Source organism: Mauremys reevesii, linkage group 13 (genome assembly GCF_016161935.1).
Source record: "Mauremys reevesii isolate NIE-2019 linkage group 13, ASM1616193v1, whole genome shotgun sequence".
NCBI lineage: Eukaryota > Metazoa > Chordata > Testudines > Geoemydidae > Mauremys > Mauremys reevesii.
The window spans coordinates 30,136,512-30,160,724 of NC_052635.1; the positions used below are offsets into that span (position 1 = coordinate 30,136,512).

General features: G+C 51.0%; 1 protein-coding gene across 3 annotated transcripts in view; it reads left to right on the top strand.

The window, feature by feature from the left end:
* Positions 1-12,622, top strand: part of MATN4 (matrilin 4) — a 35,195-nt gene extending 22,573 nt beyond the window's left edge. For all 3 annotated transcript variants that reach the window (XM_039499098.1, XM_039499097.1, XM_039499096.1), the window contains 9 exons: positions 171-740; positions 3,512-3,634; positions 4,772-4,894; positions 5,575-5,697; positions 6,309-6,431; positions 7,773-8,186; positions 8,722-8,874; positions 10,189-10,293; positions 11,047-12,622. In XM_039499098.1, coding sequence (XP_039355032.1) covers positions 171-740; positions 3,512-3,634; positions 4,772-4,894; positions 5,575-5,697; positions 6,309-6,431; positions 7,773-8,186; positions 8,722-8,874; positions 10,189-10,293; positions 11,047-11,105 — 1,793 coding nt within the window. In that variant the 3' untranslated portion in view covers positions 11,106-12,622. The remainder of the gene's footprint in view (positions 1-170; positions 741-3,511; positions 3,635-4,771; positions 4,895-5,574; positions 5,698-6,308; positions 6,432-7,772; positions 8,187-8,721; positions 8,875-10,188; positions 10,294-11,046) is intronic.
* The last annotated feature ends 11,591 nt before the right edge of the window (positions 12,623-24,213 follow it).

Genomic DNA, 24,213 nt, shown 5'->3' on the forward strand with positions numbered 1-24,213 from the left:
CCCTCATCACATCTGCTGGGGCTCTTGCTATGCAGCTTGGCCCAGTTGGGGGGACCGTAAAGTTGCCTGAAGGAGAAAGGTGGGGGGAAGAGGATTTTTTCTATCTCCCGCTCCCCCAAACACAGAAAGGCAGGGAAATTCAACCAGCTCTTTGCTTTCTCCTCCTCCAGCGGTGAAATGTAAGACTGGCCCCCTGGACATTGTGTTTGTGATCGACAGCTCGCGCAGCGTGCGCCCCTTCGAGTTCGAGACCATGCGGCGCTTCCTGATCGACATCATCCAGAACCTGGAGGTGGGGCCCAACGCCACACGGGTGGGGGTGATCCAGTACTCCAGCCAGGTGCAGAACATCTTCTCCCTCAAGACCTTCTTCAAGCGGGCTGACATGGAGAAGGCCATCAACAGCATTGTGCCACTGGCCCAGGGCACCATGACGGGGCTAGCCATCCAGTATGCCATGAACCTGGCTTTCACCGTCCAGGAGGGAGCACGCCCACTGCACAAGAAGATCCCCCGTGTGGCCGTCATCGTGACGGATGGGCGGCCGCAGGACCGTGTGACGGAGGTGGCAGCACAGGCACGGAGTGCTGGCATTGAGATCTACGCCGTGGGCGTCCAGCGGGCAGACATGAACTCCTTGCGGGCCATGGCCTCCCACCCCCTGGAGGAGCACATCTTCCTGGTGGAGTCTTTCGATCTCATCCAGCAGTTCGGCAAACAGTTCCAGGACAAGCTGTGTGGTGAGTCAAGGGGACAGAACCCTAGCCACAGCCTGCTGTGGGACCAGACAGGCTCCGGGTTTAGCCACCCAGATGTGGAGGGACAGAATGAAACATGAGCTGGGTGGTGGTTGGGAGTGGCAGCTGCTCCTGCCTTTTGCTTCTGGAGCCTTGCTGAGATCATGGAAGCAGTGGGCCTGGGGTGTCTCCCTCCTCCCCCACAAAATGACGGCACAATTCAGAGCAGCTGTTATTCTGTGCTCAGGAGAAATCCACTTCTGGAGGAGCAGAGAGAACTCTAAGGGTGGGGTTAAAGAACTGAGTGTTGGTGCCTAGGATTGCGATAGCTGGAGGCGCTGCAGTGTCAGGACAAAGGTGCATTGGCCATGCAGTTGAGGGGAACAGGACAGAAAGAGCAAGCACTGATGCAGGGTCAGGACTGAGGTGCATTGGCTGATCTGTGAGCAGGAAGCTCACAGCGCATCTGCACGATACCTGTTCATAAAAAGGCTTGAGTGAAGACATGTGTCTTTCAGGTGTGAATATGTGCACAGAGCTGGACCCTGGCTGCTAGCACACCTATGTCAGCATCCCGGGCTCCTTCTGTTGGTTTCAGTGACCTTCAAACCATGCCCTAAGAGAACAAAACCAGCCCATTGCTAAGTCAGCTTCTGCTGTATAAGAACTGAGCTGTCGGGGAGCAACATTTGCCAAGGGTAGTGCAGAAAGGGAAATGTTATGATGCTGACGCTCCTGAGAAGCTGCTACAGAGAATGAGGAGATAACACTCATGCCAGACTCCTTGACAGTGACCCTTTAAGGGGAGCCTCCCTTTTTCTCGCCCTTTCCCCTAATTGTTTCCAAACAATTCATAAGCCAGAACATTTGCTTACCTAGATCTGCCCTATGTAGTATTTCTGAGCTGCATTTGCTGAGGCTGGGGGGAAGTGGCACAAGTGACAGTATGGATGTGAGATCACAGAAACATGGAGCTGGCTTCCCCCAAATTGAAGGGATGGGCGGGGTCATAGAACTCAGAAATGTGAGAGGCCTTTGGCAAGGTTTGGAATCTCGTTTGCCTCATGTTGTTCTGGATGGGCAGGTTTCCTGTCCAGCTACCCGGTGTGCACGTGCAGTGCAGTAACTGTGAGCATTTGCCATATGCCACTGTCTGTGCATCTGTATTTAATAAAGCCTGGCCTGGTATCACTTCTTTGCAATCACCTTGTTGGCCTTGGCCTAAAGAGGGGAGGCCTGTTTCCACCACAAGCTGCTTTGCGCTGTGGCAACTCAGTAATTGTAAAGGCTGGTGCCTGGTTGCCCCTCCTGTGCCAATAGACAATACTGAGTCTTGGGGACTTTGCCCCGGACCTTGTGTTGCAGCCAGTTGCTGTGACCTTGGTTGCATCTTCTAAGGTGACTGTTCAGTGAAAGGACAAAAGGACACAGTCCGCTTTTCTTTGTGGGAAACTTGAAGCCTCTGTGAACTAGTGTCTGGCGCTCACAGCTTACTGTCTCATCCGTGGCCAAATCTGAAGCCTTGTCTATGCACAACCATGCACTGGTTAAGTTAAACCAGGACAAATGCTCATGTCGACACTTATTTTGAATGAAGAGTGGCATATTGCAGTTAGCTGAAGCCATTATCTACTCAGCTTAAACCGCTACTGCTAATAATACCCAGCTCTTACACAGCCCTACCAGCAGCGCATCTCAAAGCACTTGACAAAGAAAGTGACTTGCCCATGGTCATCTAGCAGGCCAGTGGCAGAGTCAGGAATAAAAGCCAGTCTTCTGAGTCACTGGTGCTTTATCTGCTAGGCCATACTGCCTCCCTAAACCAAAGTAAGCCTGGTTTAAGGAAGTGCTTCTTGACACAAGGCACAGTCAACCAGTGGAACTCATTGCCAGGGGATGTTGTGAAGGCCAAAACTATTACTGGATTCAAAAAAGAATTAGATATGTTCATGGCAGATAGGTCCATTGATGACTATTAGGCAAGATAGTCAGGGATGCAACCCCAGCTCTGGGTGTCCCCAGGCCTCTGACTGCCAGATGCTGCGATTGACAGGATGACAAGGGATGGATCACTTGATGATTGCCCTGTTTTGTTCATTCCCTTTGAAGCATCTGGCATTGGCTATTGTTGGGAGGCAAGATACTGGGCTAGATGGACCATTGGTCTGACTCAGTATGGCTGTTCTTATGTTCTTAAACCGAAATTAAAGCATTCACCCAGACTTTACACTGATATAGTTAAACCAGTGCAAAAGTCACACTGTTAGTTAAGCTGAATTTTACTAGGTCTGTGAATTTCCCTGAATTATACTAGGTCTGTGGGTTTTCCCAGCTCCAGGATGGAAACTGAGATTAGAACATTTCTTAGATCCTTTGTCGCAAGATCCAGAGACCCAAGACCGTGTTTAGCTGAAGAAGTCCTAAACAACTAGCACTGTGCAGCATCAGTAACCTGGAGAACTCTGGCAAGAAATAATCACTAACTTGTGGGGCTATTAAGGACCCAGAGGTGTGTCAGCAGTGTGCTGGTAGCAGCAGCTATCATGTTCCCCCTGGGTGGGCGAGTGGTCTCTGTGTGTACATAGTTGGAAGTCAATCTGAGATGCTTTGGGGGATGAAAACATTGGAGAATGTAAGTTATAACAACCGATAGCAGTGACCTGAACACCATCAGCAGACACTGCAGTGATGGAGGCAATATAAGAACTTAGATAGATCACCTGACACATGCTCTGAGTCAATGAATCCCCAACATGGCCAACTGTGTTTTTCAGGTGTGGATATGTGCACAGAGATGGACCATGGCTGCCAGCACACCTGTGTCAGTGTCCCAGGCTCCTTCTATTGTGAATGTAACCCTGGATACAAGCTCAACACAGATGGAAAGACATGTTCCCGTAAGCATATTTTATTTGATCTATGTTTATATCTTAGGCCTGGTCCACACTAAAAAGGGGGTTCGAATTAGGGTACGCAAATTCAGCCACGGGAATAGCGTAGCTGAATTCGAAGTACCCTAATTCGAACTACTCACCCGTCCAGACGCGGCGGGGTCGAACTCCGCGGCTCCCCCGTCGACTCCACCACCGCCGTTTGCAGTGGTGGAGTACCGGAGTTGACCGTGGTGCTTCCAGAGTTCGAACTATCGCGTCTAGATCAGAGGCGATAGTTTGAACTCCGTGAAGTCGAACTCACTGCATCGACCTGCGCGGTGAGTATGGACCTGCCCTTAGATCTCAAAGCGCTTTAGAAAGGAGACTAGTATCGTTATCCCTGCTTTACAAATGGGGAATCTGAGGCACGGGGTTAGAGAGACTTGCCTAAGCTCACCATTGCAGACCAGGGGCAGAGCAGGGAATAGGATCCAGGTCTCCTGAGTCCCAGTCTAATGTTCTACCCACTAGGCCACACTGCCTCCCATTTTGACTAACTTGCTGGTGTTGTGCTGGGCATAGGTACTAGTGCTAATTAGTTATTAGTACTTTTTGACCATAGGCCTAGGTCTGCGTTAAGAACCCTTGCAGAGAGCAATAGGAACGGCCGGCAGGCCGGACTTCGTTCTATTGCGAAGTGATAATTATGTTGCTGAGATGGGAATGACTCCTCTGAAACATAACCACCCACAGCTGCAGCATCTTTTCATTTGGGGTCCATGCAGAGCACGAGTAAATGGGGACACAGACCCTTGTCAGAAATACCCTTGAACTCTGTATGTGGTTCCTTCACAGTGTCACCAGACTGAGCGCTGGCAGGGGGATGTGCCTTCAAATGAGCAAAAGACAAAATACCTAGGCTCTGTGCTTTGGAAATGGGCTGTAATTGCATGAGCCCGCAATGGCCGTCAAGTCCCCTCTTTCTGCCCCTATGTCAGTGTGTTTGTGCGACACGCCTCCCCGCCCTCATTTCAGACACGTCCGGTCTGTGCTGCGTCTTCTTTCTGAGGCCAGGAGGGCAGAGGGTGGCCCCGCTCTGGGGGCACCGAGGAGCGAGGTGGTGAAGGAATGGGTGAGAAAGTGGTTCCTTTTTCTCTGCAGCCATTGATGCCTGCGCTGATGGGAAGCATGGCTGTGAGCACCAGTGTGTCAGCTCTCGTGGGTCCTACACCTGCCGCTGCCGGACGGGTTACGATCTCAACCAGGACAAAAAGACCTGTACCAGTACGTGACTGTCTCCTCTGTGCCGCCTCCTCTTGTTTCTCATTCTCTGTCCTTTGCCCCCCATCGCCCCAGACATTCCCCTCCTTCTCACCATGCCCTCTGTCTGTGTCCCCCTGCCCTCGGCTCTTGTGGAGAGCCCAGCCATCAGTCTCTCCAGCATCTGCGATCTCTTACTTCTCCCAGACCCACGGGACTCTGTTCCCTTAGGCGCCTTCATGACAGGAGATGGGCAGGAGAGAGTCTGGAACCTGGAACAGGCCTCTAGTCCCAACATTGCCCACCTGCTCCTAGCAGCCACCGTCCACGAGGAGAGATTTAGCTCAGAGTGGTGGCCCACATATGCTTTATCCAGATTGAAAGGCCAGCAGATGCCCCGTTAGTGATGAGCAGGGAGCTCCATGGCCCCTGTGTGCTATCAGTAGACCCCCTGTCCTGTCCCAACTGTGCTCTGAGCTAATTCACCATCCTGAGGCAGGGCCTTGGCATCGAACCATCTGTGGGAGCCTCGTATTTGCAGAGCCATGTAGGGCCTGAGGACAAGTGGCAGCAAAGAGCTGATAAAAGCCCACCTCGGAAACAGGCCCAGCTGGCCAATTAGCCCTCGAGCTCTTGGCGAGGGTCATGGGTGAGCTGTGAATGGCTGATGTCCCTCACGCCTGTGTGTCTCCTTCTCTTTCCAGTGATTAATTACTGCAGCTTTGGAAACCACAGCTGCCAGCACAAGTGCGTGAGCATCCCGAACGGATACTATTGCCGCTGTAACGACGGCTTCACTCTGCAGGCCGACGGCAAGGCGTGCCAGGGTGAGTGCTGCGTCAGCGTCTCTGCTGCAGAGGGCGCCATCACTCCAGAGAGCACAGGCAGGCCACAGCCTCCGGGTTTGGCTGCTGGCCTTAGAATCCAAGCAAGTCTCACCATAATGATGTCCTTTCAGCTGATGTGCTCATTTGCATGTCAGGACCCAGCACATTACAGAGTGCACTGGGAAAATTGGGGAGAGTTTACCAGGGTGTGCCCTGAGGTCACACCAGGAGGTATAGACGTGTTGCTAGTGGCACTTTTGATTCCTTTACAGCCCTGAGCGGGATTATTCCTGCAAACTTGGGTCCCACTTCAGAACACCCCAAGGTGTGGGGTGCACAAACCCGAGTTCCACTGGGATGAACAAGTGCTGTCAGTGCAGACCATTCAGCTGAACAGCCCAGGATCTGCAGAGGGACAGACCTCACGGCAAGTTAGTGATTGCTCGTGCATCTCCCATTGGTGCATGGGGGTATATCAGCTTCATCTCTACAGCTCCACTGAGTTCCCATCTGAGAAAGAGATGTTCTGTGCAAGGCACTTCCTTGGTAATCACAAAGGAAATGCCATGTCCTGTAACATGGTGTGTTTGTCCCTTTGGTTTGTGTTTTAGCCAGTGACATTTGCAATGGGATAGATCACGGCTGTGAGTTTAAATGTGTCAGCACCCCTGGCTCTTACCACTGCGTTTGCCCAGAGGGACAGCAGCTCCATGCGGATGGAAAGACATGCAATAGTGAGTATCTGGGGCAAGGCCTAGGGATAGTGCCCTTAATTTATGGACTTTGGTCTGTAGTAACTGGCACCTAGATTCAAGGTGCTCCCAGTGAGAGCTGGGCAGCTTGAGATGTGAAATTAAGTCTGGATCTAGGTGGGAATTTCAAACCACCCTAAGGTTCAGGAGTGCTTGATCTTGGGATTTTGCTCCAGATCCATCTCGGCTACGGACACATCCAAAACCCAAACAGAGACAGGAATTCCAGGGGGTTCTCTGGTTAGAAAATACAGTAGGAGAATCACCACTAAGTAAACTGCTGTGTAACAACACAGCCCTGTGGCTGGCAGGATTGGTCATGGACCAGGAGAGGACTGGGGGATGTGAGGCACAAGAGGGTGAATGTGCTGGGGAAGCTAACGTGGACTCCTGGAGGGAGAGAAGGCAGTCCTGCTGCACTCGGTAGAATGGAAGTGTTAAGGTACCATCTGGTCCTCCTTGGCCAGAGGGATGGAAGCAACAGTGCAAGGTGTGTGTGTGAGAGACTGGCAAGGGATGTGAGAGGGAAGCACAGGGTCCCCACAGGGAGTTCTTGGGGGTGGGAATTTGGCGGGGCTTTGAGAAGGATGCCCAAGAATCTCTGGGGTCAGGGCAGAGGGTCGGAGTGGAATTCTCTGGGCTGTGTGCAGTGTTGCTGTAGCTGTCGCAGGATATTAGAGAGACAAGGGGGGGGGGGGGGCAAGGCGATATCTTTTACTGGGCCAACTTCTGTTGGTTAGAGAGTCAAACTTTCCAGCTAACACAGACCTGAAGAGAGCTCTCTCTAAGCTCGGAAGCTTGCCTCTCTCACCAACAGAAGCTGGTCCAATAAAAGATATCACCTCCCTCACGTGGTTTCTTGGGGCTGTGACATTTTAGCCACATTTTTTCCAGTTGTACTGTGTCCTGTTTTCCTGCATCAGCTACAGCCAGCATATGTAGCTCAGCAGTGAATCCAGGGGGAAGAATCCCTATTGAGTCCCAGAGCCCATTGACTCTGCTCCTCCCGCCCCTGGCATCTGCTCGCTCTAAGCTCTCCCTTTGTGCCCTCGGGAGCAGGGCCAGCTCCAGCTTTTTTGCCACTCCAAGCGGCGAAGTGAAAAAAACCCAAACAAGATAAAGCTGATCGGCAGCACTTTGACGGCAGCTCAATTGTGCCGCAGTTGAGGGACCCGCCGCCGAATTGCCGCCGAAGACCCGGACGTGCCGCCCTTTTCCATTGGCCACCCCAAGCACCTGCTTCCTTCCCTGGTGCCTGGAGCCGGCTCTGCGCGGGAGGCAGGGTTGGTGCCGTCTAACCTTTCACCTCTTCCTTTGGTGCAGGGTGCAAGAGCGGCCATGTTGACCTGGTGCTGGTGATTGACGGCTCCAAGAGTGTCCGGCCTCAGAACTTTGAGCTGGTGAAGCAGTTTGTGAACCAGATTGTGGATTTCCTGGATGTGTCGCCCCACGGCACACGGGTGGGGCTGGTCCAGTACTCCAGCCGTGTGCGTACCGAGTTCCCACTCAACCAGTACAAGACGGCAGAAGACATCAAGAAGGCGGTGTTGAAGGTGGAGTATATGGAGAAGGGCACCATGACCGGCCTGGCCCTCAAGCACATGCTAGAGCACAGCTTCTCAGAGGCCGAAGGTGCCAGGCCCCTCTCCCAGAACATTCCCAGAATTGGGCTGGTCTTCACCGATGGGCGCTCGCAGGACGATATCTCTGAATGGGCCAGGAAAGCAAAGGAATCAGGTGAGGGTGCAATGGGAAAGGGGTGACGAACCCCAGCGGCTTCACAGCTCATTGGGCTCTGTGTGGGTGGGACTCGGGATGCTCTTCATGCACCCAGAATTCCAGGCAAATTTTCCACGCTTTCCCCTCGCTGCACACAGCTGGTGGTCCCTGGGTGCCTGCAGCATGGAGACGCTCATGGCCTCTCGGTGTCTGGCACACTGACCCTCCCAGTTCCTGGTACGTGTAGCCTGCTGACTCAACAGGATAATACACATTTTAGCTTATAACTGAGGCAGAGAAAGGGGCTGGCCATCCTGACCAAGCCCTTGCATTTAGCCCCAGCTACCTGGCCCATCCATGTGGCTGCCATATTCAAAGGATGCTCCCAGAAGCACCCAGGGCACTACGGTCACTAGCAATGTGGCAGCATTGGCCCAGCTGATGTCATTCTAGGAGGGTCCCGCCTTGTGGGCATGTTCTGGGGCAGTCGAGTCCAGGATGCCCGTCGAGCATGTTCAGCTTGTACAGAACCACCCTTCACTCCATTGTGCAGGGATCACCATGTTCGCGGTTGGGGTTGGAAAAGCTGTTGAAGAGGAGCTGAGAGAAATTGCCTCTGAGCCGGTGGAACAGCATTTCTCATACTCCGCGGACTTTAGCACCATGACTCATATAGTCGACAACCTCAAAGTTAACATCTGCCCAGGTAGGTGCTGGCAGAGCCTGTGTAGTGGTTGCCACCTTTCTAATGACTGGTAACAGGAACCCGAGGCCTCGCCCCTTCTCCACTTCTTCCCTCGAGACCCAGCCCCGGCCCCTGTTCTGCCTCTTCAGCTGCAGGTCAAAAAACTGGACATCAGGACTTGTCAAATGACGCCTGGAAACACAAGCTGAAACCTGGATTGTCTGGGTGAAAACCAGACAGGTGGCAACTCTAGGTGGGCAAAGCCCTTCAGGCTTGATTTCCTGTGTGATCTTGATTATTACTTAATATTTATATTGCAGAAGAGCTCAGACACTCCTCCTCTGCCACGGCTAGTCGGGATAAAGAGAAACAACGAAGTTTATTCTGTACAGACCTTTCTGTAGCCAAGCAACAAAATATGTGGATGATTGAGTTAGGGAGGCTGCATGAAGGTGCCTGTAGCATGTGGTGTCCTCCTTATTGCAAAGCACTTACAGGCAGGAATTCAGAGGCAGAACGATGGCGTCTGTGACATTCAGGATCCAAGTCTTCCCTAGTTAGCAACAGAGCAATGTGCCCCGGCCAGTGCGTTTTTATGTTAATCTGCGGTGGATGCTCTGCCCGGAAGCTTGCTTGGCAAATATGGGGAATCTGAAAATAGGAGTGTGTTGTCCAGGACTGTTTGACGTTACATGTTCCCCATGATAAGCCTGTTGGGTTTTTATTAGATAAGCAGAGATACAGTGTTAGGAGAATAATCTGGGACTTAGAAATGCCTGGCTCCAGAGCTTACTGAAGAGAGTGACCTGATAAAATCACATGGCAAAAGGGCAGTGAGGGGCTCTGCTGGTCATTTTAAAAGAAGAGTGAACTGTGATGTCAAAACCAAAGGGATCTATTCCCTCATCACCGCACGTGCGTAGCCATTGTTAACATGCCCTGTTCCCTTCCCTGAGCCAGAGTAGCCCCCATCAATGTGTATGGGAGGTGTGCATGGGGATCTGCGAGAATAACACCCCCACAGGGGTTAGTGTTTTCTCCCGATATGGACTATTCCATCCAAACTGATTGGTCTGAGGCTGGCTTAGTGGGTAAAGCATACGGCTGAGAGTCAGGACTCCTGGGTTCTGCTACATTTTCTCTCCTATTCCTGGCCCTGTTGCTGAGCGCCTGCATATCTTTGGGCAAGTCACTCCCAAACTCCCCGATCTATAACACGGGGAGAGTAGCTGCCTGCCTCCCGGAAGAGCTGGGGGCAATGCTCATCAAAGACTTTCAGAAGGTGCCATAGAAAGATAGAGGGTTCCTGATGCTGTTTAAACTCTTGTTTTTCAGAGGAGGGCAAAGGGGAGATTGAGATCCGGAGCCCGTGTGAGTGTGAGGCCCTTGTGCAGTTCCAGTCAAACACCGTGGGCATCCTGGAAAACCTGACAGAGAAACATATCCTTTTGGGTCACCAGCAGGGGCCTGCATTGAGCGACAGTCGGTGCAGGATCCAAATGGAGCTGGGTTTGTTCCAGCTCCTCTAAGGACAATGTCTGCCTTGATTTTTCCTCTGTGTAATTCAGCCAGTGGGGTTTCGTGGGCTGCACCGCCTGCCATGGAAGAGTTGACTCATGGTGTTTATGATGTTGACCAGACAGTGACGGCTAGCAGAGCTGAGTTCCAGTTCATTTATGCTCCCTGGTAACCTTTTGGAAGAGCAAGGGGCTCCCAAGTGCCTTAGCAATTGAATAGTAACGAGTGCAAAATGCTTGCCCTAAATGGCAGTTGTGTGTGTCAATGGGATTACCAGAGCTGTATCCAGCTTTCTCCTGCTGGAGGGACAGGTTACTGCAACATAGGATGAGCGGAAGAGTAAAGGGGATCTTTGGGTCTGTTTGGTGCCTACAGGAAGGGGGAAAAGAGTGCCAAGTGGGGGCAGGCTCATGTCTGTGGATGTCCAAAAGCCGTTCTGGGGAAGACTATCACAGCTCTCTGTGTTGGCCTGCAGGCCTCCCAAGAAAGCGGTGTCTCCAGCAGACCCAAAGGGGACTCTCCTCATTTAGTGTGGGTGAAATGTTCGTGCATTTAGTTATTAGCCGTATGTTGTTGGGCTGATGCCCTCTTAACCTGATGTTAAGCCCCCCAGTCCTCTTCTCACCAGCAGGCCACCCTGTCTCGTTTCTGCGTCCGCTTCCTTAACACAACCACTCGCTCAGATGACGGCCCGACTCGAAGACTTGGAAAACCAGATCGCCAACAAGAAATGATCCCTGCAGATGGCCAGGTGGCACTTGGACTCGGGGGGTGGAAACGTACCGTAGCTACACGTCATTGTTATTCCTAGAGTATTGTAAAGGGTCGTTGTTTGTTCTTATATTGCAAAATTCAGACGGGGACTCAGAGGGTAAAAAAAGCCCTGTTCCGAAAATGAGTGGAGTCAGCCTTCGAGGCTGTTCCATTCCTCTGGACTAACGGGGTCGTGCCGAGGTGTGACGAATGGGGTCAGTTTGGACCTTCAGAAAGGAGATAGGCATTGGGACAATCAGCATCTTCTAACCCACCTGCCATTAATTGACAGTAGCTGGCCACTGGTTTCTCCAATGAGGCCCATGTGCACAGCTGAGAGCTTCCATTAGGCAGCAAGATGCTTTGCGGAGCAGGTGAGTCCATCCTGAATGCTACAAGTAGCTCAGCTCTTGCTCAGCTGTAACTAGACTCTGTGTAGGTGGGGGAAGGAACTATGGCAACTTCCAATATACTTTCTACCCCGGACCCCATGTGAGAAACTCCCTCGGCTGCCCTGCTAATCCTGACTGTGAAATGAGAGCACCTGCAGCAACCTCTTTGTCTCTGAAGTTTTTTGCTTTAATTGCACAAGAATTTAAATGTAATATTTGATTTCACGTAGAGGGGGAGGGGAAAAAAGGCCAGAACAAATCATCAGACAGAAAAGAGGATCAAACACAACTGGGACATTCCTCATCAAACCCCCTTTCACCCTGATTTTGGCAGAATTGTTGCAGAATTTGTCATAATGTTTTTTTTACCAAATAGGAAAAAAATCTATAAATATATGTGTATATATCTTTAATTCTGAAAGCAGGATAGTACTATTTTTAAACACCTTTATACATATATATCCTGACAATAAACACGCTGAAGATTTTTATGACATTTCTCTCTCCTCTTCACTGGGAACCTTGGAAAATGAAGTCTACACAGGCATCTCTGCATCAAGTCACATTCAGTTCATGTGACTCCAGCTTTCACAAAGCCAGGACAACCGGCTCCTAGCCAACCAGTCATTGGGCCATTATTACTCCTGTCCCAGGAGAAAGACCTGGCAGGTGTAAAATCTCTGCTTTAAAGGTTACACGTGATGTGTTGCAGAAAGTACCTCAAATGATGGCAGCTCTATTTGATGGGAAATCACTATGGGATTGTGACAGTGCCATTATCCCTGACTCCTTTCTTTTTGCTGCCTGTCCCCTCCTTGAAATGGACTCCTCCGTCCGTTAATATTGCATAATGGATCCAGGCCCTCAAGGACAGCTCATCACCCGTATTATATGTCACTGGAGTTAGCTAGTATAAATCAGCCAAGTCAATGGAGCTATGCCAGTTGATCCCCCCACTCAAACCTTGGCCATGGGCTCTTAACTCTGGGCCCAATGAATAATAATTGGGGTGCAGCCTTGCAAGCTGACCCAGTGGAAAAGTGCCGCTGCAAAGTGTGTGCAGGAATGCACCACAGATGTAACAGCATTAAAGGTTTTCTTCCTTATTAGATTGTCCTGTAGTGGCTCCTTATGATGAGATGGGTGATCTAGTAGGTCTTTTCCATCTCCAACTGCCGGGACAGCTGGGGATTGTTGTGCTTGAAGTGTGGTATAATGAAGGCTGAATTTTATATGGGGGTCAGAGAGGAGAATCTCCATTGTGATGCAATGAAAGCCACATTTATGTGTGACGAGGGGTGTGACCCTGATCTCCCAAATCCTAGCCCTATCACACACTTTCAGCACAGCAGCACTGCTGGGGGGTGGGTATTTCCCTATAATCTGGGGAGTGTGCTCTGCCAGTCGAACAGTGGGGTATTGTCAGTGGAGTGCCGTGTATGAAAATGGGCCTGAGCCCTCCCATTCCCGTTTGAGCCTTTTTTAAATGACCGCCACATACCAAGGCACTTATGGTCCCAGAGCACCTGTGCTGTCATCTGTTCTGTAGAGTGAGTGCAAAGTTGTGCATCAAAGCCTCCTCTTCCTCGGGGAATCTGAATCTGTTACGGAGGCTACTGTTACCTGGCATTGAATCCCATCAATAAAGAGACATTTTCCAGACACCATCTGGCTTTGAATGTTGTCTTAGTCTCATGATCCTTTTATTACAAGTGTCGGCCCCATGATCTGACACTAAATGCACAGGTGGAGCAACACAGGGTGCAAATCTCAGCACAAAGCGTGACACCAACCTTCAGCCGCTTTCTCCCCAGATGGCAGACTTTGTCCTGATGTGTACTCAGCTCCAGACACGGTGCGTGTGAGAGAGCATTCCGCTGTGCTAGCAGCATCCCTCAGTGCTGCTAACTCACTAGGGCAGAGGTGGGCAAACTACAGCGCAGGACCCTCCTTGCTGGCCCCTGAGCTCCTGCCCCGTGAGGCTCCCCCTTGTCCCCTCTCCTGCTGTCCCCCCTCCCCCGCAGCCTTAGCTCACCCCGCCTCCGGTGCAATGCTCTGGGCGGTGGGGTTGCGAGCTCCTGGGGCAGCGCAGCTGCAGAGCCCGGCCTGACCCGGTGCTCTGTGCTGCGCGGTGGCGTGGCTGGCTCCAGCTGGACGTTGCGGCTGCCTGTCCTGCTGCTCTGGGCAGTGAAGCTGTAGTGCTGCCAGCCACCGGAGCTCCAGGCAGTGCGGTAAGGGGCAGGGAGTGGGGCGGGTTGGATAGAGGGCAGGGTTGTTCAGGGTGGTGGTCAAGGGGCAGGGGTGTGGATAGGGGTTGGGGTGGAGAGAGGGTGGGGAACGGGGGTTAAATGGGGGCAGTCAGGAAGGAGAGAAGGGGTTGGATTGGGTGGCGAGGGGGGTCTGAGGGCTGTCAGGGGATAGGGAACAGGGGAGGTTGGAAGGGGCAGGAGTCTCAGGGGTGCCATCAGGGGGCAAGAAGTGTGTGGGGGGTCAGATAGGAGTGGGGGGCCGGGCCACACCTGGCTGTTTAGGGAGGCACAGCCTCCCCTAACTGCCCCTCCATACAATTTTGGAAACCAGCTGTGGCCCTCAGGCCAAAAAGTTTGCCTGCCCCTGCAGTGGCTTGGGAAGAGGGTGTGCATGACACAGCAGTATATGCACTTCCAGGGGACTGGAGTTCATGTGCCGAACAGGCAGGGAGTTTCCCTACAGAAGGGTACAGCCCTGGCAGTGATGGGGTGAGCTGCCCACATGCTGCCCTGCCTCCCAGCCAGTCCTGCAGGGACCCCCCAGCTGGACTGAGCGGACACAAGAATCAAAGCTGGGTCCCTAGTGTGGACGATAGCCAGTCATCAGAAGGAAGGTTGTAGCTGTGCAAAGTCGCCTTACTTAGTATTAAAATAATAACCAGTGCTCTGCACTCATGGGGGATGTTTCTGCTGCACCCAGCACTGTGCTAGTGACTTTATGGAACAAGTTAAAGGAAACAGACCCTGCCCTGAAGATCTTACCTAGGCCAAGCCCAGTGGAGTAACAAACAACAGGGAGGGAGAACTCGACTCAGCAATGCCAGTGACTCCGGTTAAGCACACGTGTACATGGCAGGGGTCCTCTCCCCCAGCAATAAGAACGCTGCTGATCGACTCACCTCCGTGGGCACAGGGGAAGACGGAGCTTTCCTTGGCCATAAATGCTACTTGCAGCAGTTTGAGCTCCTCAGGAGAAATAAATGGTGAGTGTCACTGCTGCCCTGACTCAGACTGAGCTAGTGGCTCCTTACTGCAGCGAGATCAAAGGGACAATTTGTGGAGTAAGTCTGAGTGAGCAAGACTGGTAGCATCTAGCCCCCGCTCATCAGCAGTGATGGCCTGTAACTGGTAAAGGGCCCGATTCGGATATGCTGACGCTGAGCAGTACCTTACTCCAGAAGCAGTGTAAGCTACACCGCCATCCGAGGGGTGATTGCAGCATGGGCAGGCAGACCCGCGCTAGCGTTCATCTAGTGAGTGTGGTTAAAAAGCGCAGTGAAGACATGGCAGCCCGGGCTTCGGCACAGGCCTCACAAACCCGCTTAGGACCCTTAGTGTGGCCTTATATTGCTAGCCTATGCTGACATCTATGCCACTGTGTCTTCCCTGCTCTTTTTAGCCATGCTACTAGATTAAAGCTGTAGTAGAGAGGGAGCCTGGAGCACTGGGCCTGGTGCAAGGCCTGAGGTCTGAACCAAAGTCAGCAAGAGCCATGCTATGAACCAAAGGCAGGCCCTGTCATAAAGCAGATGCTTGCTTACAAGTTCACTGACTGGTACAGGAACTTGGCAAAAAACACCGCTAGCATTGGTAAACCACAGGCACTCCTAAGTCCTAGGTACTGGCTGTTCGTGTAAACATATTTCTGGGAGATGGTACAGGAACACACCGACCCCGAATCAGGACAAGGATGGAAGGACAGGGAGATGTTTTGTTCGAACCAGCAGGTACAAGGGGTAGGGTCGGTCACTAACCAAAGCAGAAGTATCCTATGTAACTTGTTTATATCAATGTATAAAAGACAAAGCATAGGAGGGGCAGCTTTGTCCAGCCAAGGGGGCAGCAGAGAGTCCCGTGGCTGACTGAGCTGAGTCCATTGTAATGAGCATACATGTGTTAGTGTACCAGTAGACATGGATCCATCCTTCACTGACAACAAACCTGGCCGAGTGCCTTCGCCCTGAACCGAGGCTGTAGTCTTTCTGGGTAGTTCTATCCAGGTCTGCTGGGCCAGCTACCTGCACAGAGCTGATACAGCACATGCAGAGAACACACACCGACACCGCCAACTGGCAACAAAAGCTAGCACAGGTATGCCTCCCCAAGCTGCAATCACACCTCCCACTGCAGTGCAGACAACATACCCTTAGAGAGAAAGGGTGGCCAAATCTGGCCCAAAACAAGGGGTGGGGGCAATTATTTTTTGCTCAGCCAAGATCTAGAGGAGGAGGCAGAGCTCCAAACATTGTTACTGGGCTGCAGTTTAGATTTTTTTTTCCAGGCGGAGACTTCTCCAATTTGAGATGAATTGAAAAGTTTTCAAATCTTGATTTTGCCAAAAATGGGAACGTGCTGCCTAGGCTCTCAAAGCACTTTGCAGTCATTATTGAATCTGTTCTCACAAGCCCACTGTCTAGGTGGTCAGTATCATTACCCCATTTTACAGATGAGGAAACTGAGGCACAGAGAGCGGAAACGACTTCTCAATGTCATGCAGTGGGTCACTGGAGGTGTCAAGAATAGAACAAGGATCTGCTTTACCCACTAGACTGTGCTCCAACTCAGAATCCAGCCAAATGCATATTGCACTTTCTCCTTGCACCTCCCCTAGCTCCTGTGTCATCTGTGGGAAGCACGAACTCCTGCAGCTGGCTCTTGTCACCGTAAGTAAGAGTTTCTGAGTTCAGGAGACACATCCATTCTGTTCCCTGCTTAAACCCCCACAGGGCTTTGGTTTTCAGAAGAAAACCACGGATATTCTATCAGCCAAACCAAAGACGCCTTGCAGGCGACAAAGCGAAATATTACAAAATATGCATACTCTGAAGCAAATGCTACCAAACGGATTTCTCCAGAGCTCTGCTTAGCTGTCAGGGAGGGAAGAGGCTCCGTCTGTCCCTCTCCTCCACTGAGGCTGGCAGGCAGCTCCCGGATACTGCCTCCTGGGTCTTAGTGCCCGTCACCATCATCTTCTATGTGTGCTGGGTCCCATTTCTGGACAACTGGTGAGTGCCTAGTGGGGGCAGGGCAAGAGGATAGTGGGGGGAAGAGGCAGTACCAGAGCAGTAGGGTTGGAAGCTTGCACAGAACCTGCACACACGCGATCCAGCTCCAGCCAGAACGACTGCCCCTCCCGTGTATAAGGAACGAATTCCCACACATTTTTAGGAAAAACAAAACAAAACATCCCATTCTGGTTACCAGTACTTGAACTTTTACAGAACCTTCCATTGAGGGGCTTCAGATGTATGATGCACTGTGTTCAATACTGTATTGAACTCTACTAAAAATAAAAAAAATCCATTTTTTTCTTTGATGTATTTTTCTGTACTGGGATGCACAGGCCACCAAGTTCTTTCCTTATACTCAGCCCAGTTCCAAAGGCCAACACATCTCTGTGCTTTTAAGGGGGTTGCAAAAGCATTGGCGGAAGCTCAATACACAATGTTGTAGGTTTCTCCCTCAAGGATTTTAAATCCACTTCTTAGCAGGCTGTGATAGAAAGACTGGCTGAATAGGCTAAAGGCAGGTTCTGTCCATTTGCTGGTTCTCTAGCCGTTCAATCCATCAGAAAAGTACCTCACATTTGATTTCTTTTGAGTTTCATTCCAAAAACTTGGAGCTAAATAAACCTGAAGTTAGTCCTCATTTTTCTGCCCCAACACAAACTAACTTCTTTCCCAAGCGGAAAATATTGGACAAGCCTGGAATGAGTGTGATTTGAGAAGGGAATGAGAACACTGGCCAGTTCCTGCTGACAGTTACACCTGTGTCGCCTTATTGACTTCAGGGAGAACAGATTTTTTGCGCAAGAATAGATTTTGGTCCCTTCTGCTTTTTCACACCTCGGTAAAAGCAGAATCTCATTCACTTTCCTCCCCTAAACCCAGAGCACTTTAAGGGAAAAAAATAAGCAAGGTCTGTTTGATTTGCACATGCAAATGAAACAGGAAGCTCTCCCTTCTTTCTACACCAGCCTTAAACAAACACCAGACCTGATGTAACAAGTGTGTCATTACAGCAACCCTGGTTGGACTGATCTTTTGAAAGACCCTTAACGGTTCTTTTAAGATGCTGATTTTCAATTAAGTCTTTTGTTCAGGGGGGCAGAGAACACAACAGGGAACAGGGCCAGCTCCAGGCACCAGCTGAGCAAGCTGGTGCTTGGGGCGGCATATTCTATGGGGTGGCATTCCGCCCAATCCTAGGGCAGCACGGCTGGTTTTGGGTTTTTTTGGTTTGCCGCTCCGGCCGCCCTGTAGGGGGCGGCAGTGCGGAGGAGGGGAGCGCCCTGCAGCAAACTGGGCAGGGCAGCCCCTGTTCTTCCCTCTCCGCTGACTGGAGCGGCGCGGAGCCCTCCCGGCAGGCGGCACAGTGGTCGGGACCGCGGGACAAGCGCTCCGCTGAGGCCCTGGCCGCCCCCCTGCTCTCTCTCTCTCCCGCTCCCTCCCCTTCCTCCCCGCTAGATTGGGTGCGCACTCCACGGCACGTCTGCAGCACAGGGAGTCCCCCTGCACCCTGGCTCCGGCTGCCCGGCAGGGGTTTTTTGTTGTTTTTTTCCCCCTGCTTTGCCGCTCCGGCAGCGCCGCTTTTTGGTTTTTTTTCCCCTGCTTTGCCACTCCGGCCATGCTGCAGGTCCCTCCCCTCCACTTTGCTGCTCTAGCCGCGCCACAGGTTTTTCTTTTGTTTTGTTTTTTTTCCCCTCTTGCTTTGCTGCTCCGGCCGCGCCACAAGTTTTTTTGTTTTGTTTTCTTTGCCGCTCTGGCCACACTGCAGGTTTTTTGGTTTTGTTTTGGTTTTTTCCCCTCCTGCTTTGCCACTTTGCCCCCCCCCCTTTTTTTTTTTTGCTTGGGGCGGCAAAAAAGCCAGAGCCGGCCCTGACAGGGAATAGCTCTGGTTTGTCAACTCCTAGTCATTCAAAAGCTGAAAAGCTTTAGATTACGTTTGTTTAATGTTTGTACAGTGATTTTGAAGAGCTAACATAGTAAGAATATCATGACTGGCTGGGCAACCATCTAAAGATCTGTGTCGCTTCTAGCTGTTACCTTTTTCTTACAGAAAGCTTAAAACAAACAAATGCAAACCGTAGGGGGCTGGTACACACAGAACTCATGCTTAAAAAACCTCAGGTCAGAGCTGCTGATCACACATTCTAGAATAGATAATACTTAGTCCTGCCATGAGTGCAGGGGACCAGACTAGATGACTTCTTGAGGTCCCTTCTGGTCCTATGATTCTATTCTATTATTCTATTTGTGGAAGAACGTGGTGACAGAATGGCCTGATGTGGTGAATCACTGGAGATTAACTACACGATCTTGGTATCATCCCACAAATAATTACAGTGCAACACTGGGAGGCAGCTTTCAGAGCAAGACAATCTAAAATACAATGCCACCCAATGTAATTTCCCCACTACTACTTCCTCTACTTCAGTGAATTTTACACCTGAGTGGTTTTCTTTTACATAATAAAAGCTGGCTGCCTCCGAGACTGCAGTCAGAGTGAGATAGGGTATGTGGTGTAGAGTCCATAGCGTGGGGGAAACACCTGCAGGGCTTGGCTTTGCACTGTGCCATGTGGAGAGCTGAGGGTAGAAGGACAAGGTTGGAAGAGGTGAGCAGGATGGGGAATGTTGCAGTGTTCATCCTCATACAGATGAGCCCCCCACTACCTAGGAGGAAGGAGGCCTAAGAGAAGGACAGCATAGCATCCCTCGTGCTACCTCTTACTTACTCAGAAGTATCTATTTGAAGAATGGAGTGTCGTGAGAGTAGAATAAACGTTAATTTTACATAAATAAATGCTATGTAAATATGTATGCAGAGAAATGTTTGATGACTTCATAATTGTTTTTGCAACATGTAATTCATACTTAGGCCCTTTCCTCCCATTAGCCTTAGGCACCTCATAACCTTAATCCAGCCCAGCTAAAGAGCCAGTTTTTTAAAGTCTATGGAAGATAGGCACCTAAATATATTTAAAAATCTGGTCCAAAGTGACATATCTAAGGTCACACAGGAATTGTGTAGCAGACCAGGTCTCATAGACAGGTGTATATTCTAATCACTGGACCATCCTTTGTCTGCTTAGAATCATAAGCCTATAGTCAGGTACCTAAGTAAGTGATCTGGTTTTAAAAAATGCTGAGCACACAGCAGCTCCCGTTGTCTGCCGCTTCTGAAAATCAGACCACTGACTAAGGTGTCGAACTCTGGATTTACAGGGAGCCTAACTTTAGGGACCTATTTTTCAAAATCTTGCCCAGCACCCTGAAGACTTGATAACTAAAATAGGATAATTAAAAGACATCAGTCCAAAGATGGAACTTATTTGTGTGGTGAGACAGTGAAGGGCTTTTTCATCTGGAGCCTTGTTTGGGTTTCCCTGCTATGGTAGCAAGGGCAACAGATGACTTTCTGATTGCTCAGGGCACAAAAGAAGGATTTGTTACTGTGGAGTCTTGCACAGATTTAAGCAACTCTGGCAGGCTTTTCAGAGACAAATTTTATGTACCGGAAAAGTTTCCCTCCCTCCTTGGACTTGCCCAGGAAGGTGTTAATGACAGGAACGGATTGTGGTCTTGCCTGGTGTGGAACTCTTGGGATCATTTGTTGCGGGAGTAACCTGAATTTCAGGGTGCAGTTTTTCACATAAGACTAGAGATGGAGAAAACTAAAACAATAAAGATCCTGATGATGGATGAAGGAACCCTGCCGACACTTCCGTGCCAGCTGGGAAATCTGACACACACACAGCTCCTTGTAATTTACTCTTGAAGCGTTTAAATGTGGTTTTGCAATGCTATGATCTGCTTAGTGTCTTGAAGCACAGAAACTAGAAAGGAAGACAAATTGGGCCCATTGTGGCCCCTTGGCACCTACGGGGTGTCACAAAGGAGCTGGAAAGAGGACTGTGCAGATGACTCCCTGGCTGTCATAACAGATCTTTGGGGGTTGCTGTAGCCAGTATTCATTAGGACAGCTCTGAGGCGGCTCTCACTTGTGTCAGGGGCTGAACCAGTCCCCAGCATCCCTGGGATCAAGGAAGAGGAAGGATGGCATATAGGCACTTTTGCTTCCACGCTGAACAGAGCTCAGCTGTACCCAAGAATCAGGGCCAGTGCATCTGCCCAGCTCAAATGCTTAAAACGATTAATGCCAACAACAGCCAAGACCACCACTGAAATCAGGGAGCCAGCAGATGCTAAGCAGATAAAACGAACAGCACCGTCCAAACAGATCTGCAAGTGTGTGTTGCGCATGCAAACGCACACAGAGCTAACTCTGTGAGCAAAGCCACTCAGACAGCAACTAGAAACCAGCCACAAAATTCATCCTGCTATTTTCTCCAGGGAATTTCTAAGGGGAAAGAAAACCAGTTTTTCTTCCTTGAGTGCACAGAAGAACTAAACAATTGGGCTGTTTGACTGTGCGGATGAATGGGGGGCCTGTGAAAGGCGACAGCCCTCTGCAAGGAAGTCCAGGTATCGACCTTTTACCCACTCCTAAGAACAATCCTTGTTTTCACAGGCGAAACACTGAACAGAGCATTAAACGCAAGACTCCCATTCAGGCAGACAGTCCCTGTTAATCCATTAAGGGCCTGACTCCTACCACACACTGAGCTGCCCGCCTGGCTCAGGGCAGGGGGACACTGCTCAGCACAGCAGGAATCCACAGGCAAAGTTGTGCAGATTAGTAGCTCTGTGTATCTCTGAGCTGACACCAAATTCAAACATTAATTTTTCCTCTTTGGTGGTGCATAGAAGAGTCCAACTCCCATAGGTATCTCAATCCCAAACAGGCCATTCATTCCCCAGGTTATGACAACTGCTCCCCTGATGGGTCAGGATTAAGTCAAGGACTCCAGACCTCCCTGATTTCATCCACACACCCTCCACCCAGGCCTGTCCCCTCTATAGGCAGAATCAAAAGGTGCCCTGTTGAATACAAACAAACAAAAAAGACAGTCTGTGTTCATGTTCCTCTGAGCTGGTTAGAAAATGCTGCATCTCTGAAGTGCCGGGCAAGCGGCCTGTCCCAGAGAGAGCGGCTTTGAGAGAGGGTACAGACGGCTTGTTGAGCTGCTAAGGGGAGGTTATTCAGAGATGGAGCTAGCCACAAAGGAATGTGGGCTTGGCTTGCTGGGCGGGAGGCTCTGCCAGAGGTGTGTATGTGGTAGGGAGGATGGCAGGGGGTGAACTGAGGTACATCATTTACCTCAGCCAGGTCTGCCTGGGAATTTCCCTTTATGCAGCTGTTCAGGGGGAATTCAGAGCCATCCATGAGCCGCTGGGCTGGTACCTTGATAGTAGGGTGATGGCCACATCACCTCTATGCAGGAAGAGAAATTAGGTAAATTAAAGCCAATTTGGACCATAGCCCAGAAAAATACCAGATGAGAACAGAGAGCCTGACTCTGAGCTGTCTTAAAGAATAACACGAGGCCAGTGAGCAAGGGGCGGATGTGCCATTGCAGTGCTGGAGAGCACAGCCCTCTCTCCAAGGCATGGGCAGTGGCCTGGCAGGCTTCTCCACACTTCTCTGCCAACATGCCTTGCCCCGACCTCGAAGAGCCACCTCCAGATGCAAGAAGGGCTTAATCTCCCCAGCTCATGTAGCCCCTGGCCTCCTAGACAGACAAGCGGAGTGGAGTGTAGGCCAGAGGGAAGGATCTGGCCAGAACTAGTTTCAGGGATTGGCCTTCCCAAGATGTTTTGAAACCTTTAGGATGCTGCTAAGTGAAATGAGCCTGGAGGCAGCATTACCCAGCAGGGCTGGCACTTCAGCCAGGTCAGCCCCGCTGACGTGCAGGGAGAGCAATGGGGCAGCGGCAGCATAACAGGTGTCACGCGACAAGGATGCTAAGAAAATTTGCTGTTGGTTCAGATGAATGGGCCAACCTTGAGGCTTCTGGGCTCTTGTATTCACGCCAGGCACAAGTTGCCACGGATTCACCCCGTCTTTGATTAACAGTCTGTAGCACACACCGCACAGATTCACTCCAGCCCTGAGGGTCCCCAACCTTCCAGTTCGAAAGTGCTATTGTGAATAATCGCCCTCTCCATTCCCCAGTGAGCGCATGCTTCAGCCTGGCCGGTGGTTAAGTAAATACACAAATCAGGCAGGCTCCTGCTCCTGAGATCTGCGGGGGGTTCATGTTTCTCTGGGCTCCTGTGAATTACGCTCTCCGTGTTTGGATAAAGAGACCCCCCCCGCCACAGACCCGGCCCCTGATCATTTTAAAGAAAACAAATCGTTTCCTTGCCAGCCACACAGGCTGCCCCCGCAGAGCAGGCTGCCTGTCAGAGGTGTGCTGACAGCAGTCCCGCAGGGCTGTTATTAATGGAGTCCAGGAAGGAGGGGGAGCAGCATGAGTGTGCAGCTCGCTCTCCTCAAATCCTATCTGTTTACCATAAATGTGGCAGTGACAAGCAGCGCAGAGCACTGCAGACACTGGGACTGATCGGTCCATGACATTCTCTTTCTTGATTTCTGCAAACAAGACACAGGCATGCACCCACAGGCCCCACTGCAAGGGCAATGACAACTGGAGTTCACTGAGGGGCAGCACCCTCCCTCGTACCTGCATCACCTGCATTGCTTGGGGACTTGCCCATCCCCAGCACAACTCTGAAGGAATCAATGGATGTGACTTATAGAGCTGGACGTCTAGGGACAAATCTGGTCCAATATGTAAACAGCCTAATGAAATCCAGAGCAATAGCACATTCTCTTATGCCATCCTCTGCTCAGCCATGCTGGAGCCGGTCCTGGCCAGCCTACCCTATGCCTTAGGGTGGGGCTAGCGCTGAAGTAACTCCCAAACTCCAGCCTGTGAGACTGGCTTGTTGAATTAGCCCCTCCACAGTCTGTCGGGTAGAAAGCTGATCTCAGGCATATGACCATCTTTGCCTTGATGGTTCCTGAGACGGGGACCCTGGTGAAAGGTACCATTTGTACAAACAAGCGAAGCATCTGGGGCTTGTCTGCAGAACTAAAAATGGACTGATGTGATGTGATTTAACTGCAATCACAGAGGGCATGGGGCAGTTAAAAGGGACTGTTTGGGAATCCTCTTACAGGGCAGCCTTCAAAAAACAACTCGTGTCAGACTCCAGTTTGGACCCCCAAGTACAAGAAAATGAGTCCTGAGCCCGCTCAGGGGACCCTGCCTCCCCTTTGCTATTCAGGCACTGATTAGTGAGGAACTCCTACTGAATAACCACATCCCAAAATGTGAAGTGTGCTCCCATCCAGCACAGAAACCCTGCTCAGAATGGGTCAACCCAACTTCACAACAGATTCTCACAGTCTCTCGCCTTGCTGGGCTGCCCTCCCTACCCGTAGTGGCTACTGGGACAAGAACAGACGTGCATTATGGATAGTGCACCAGGGAATGAGCTAGAGGCTGTTTATGGGGTGTGAGGACACATATGCGTCCGT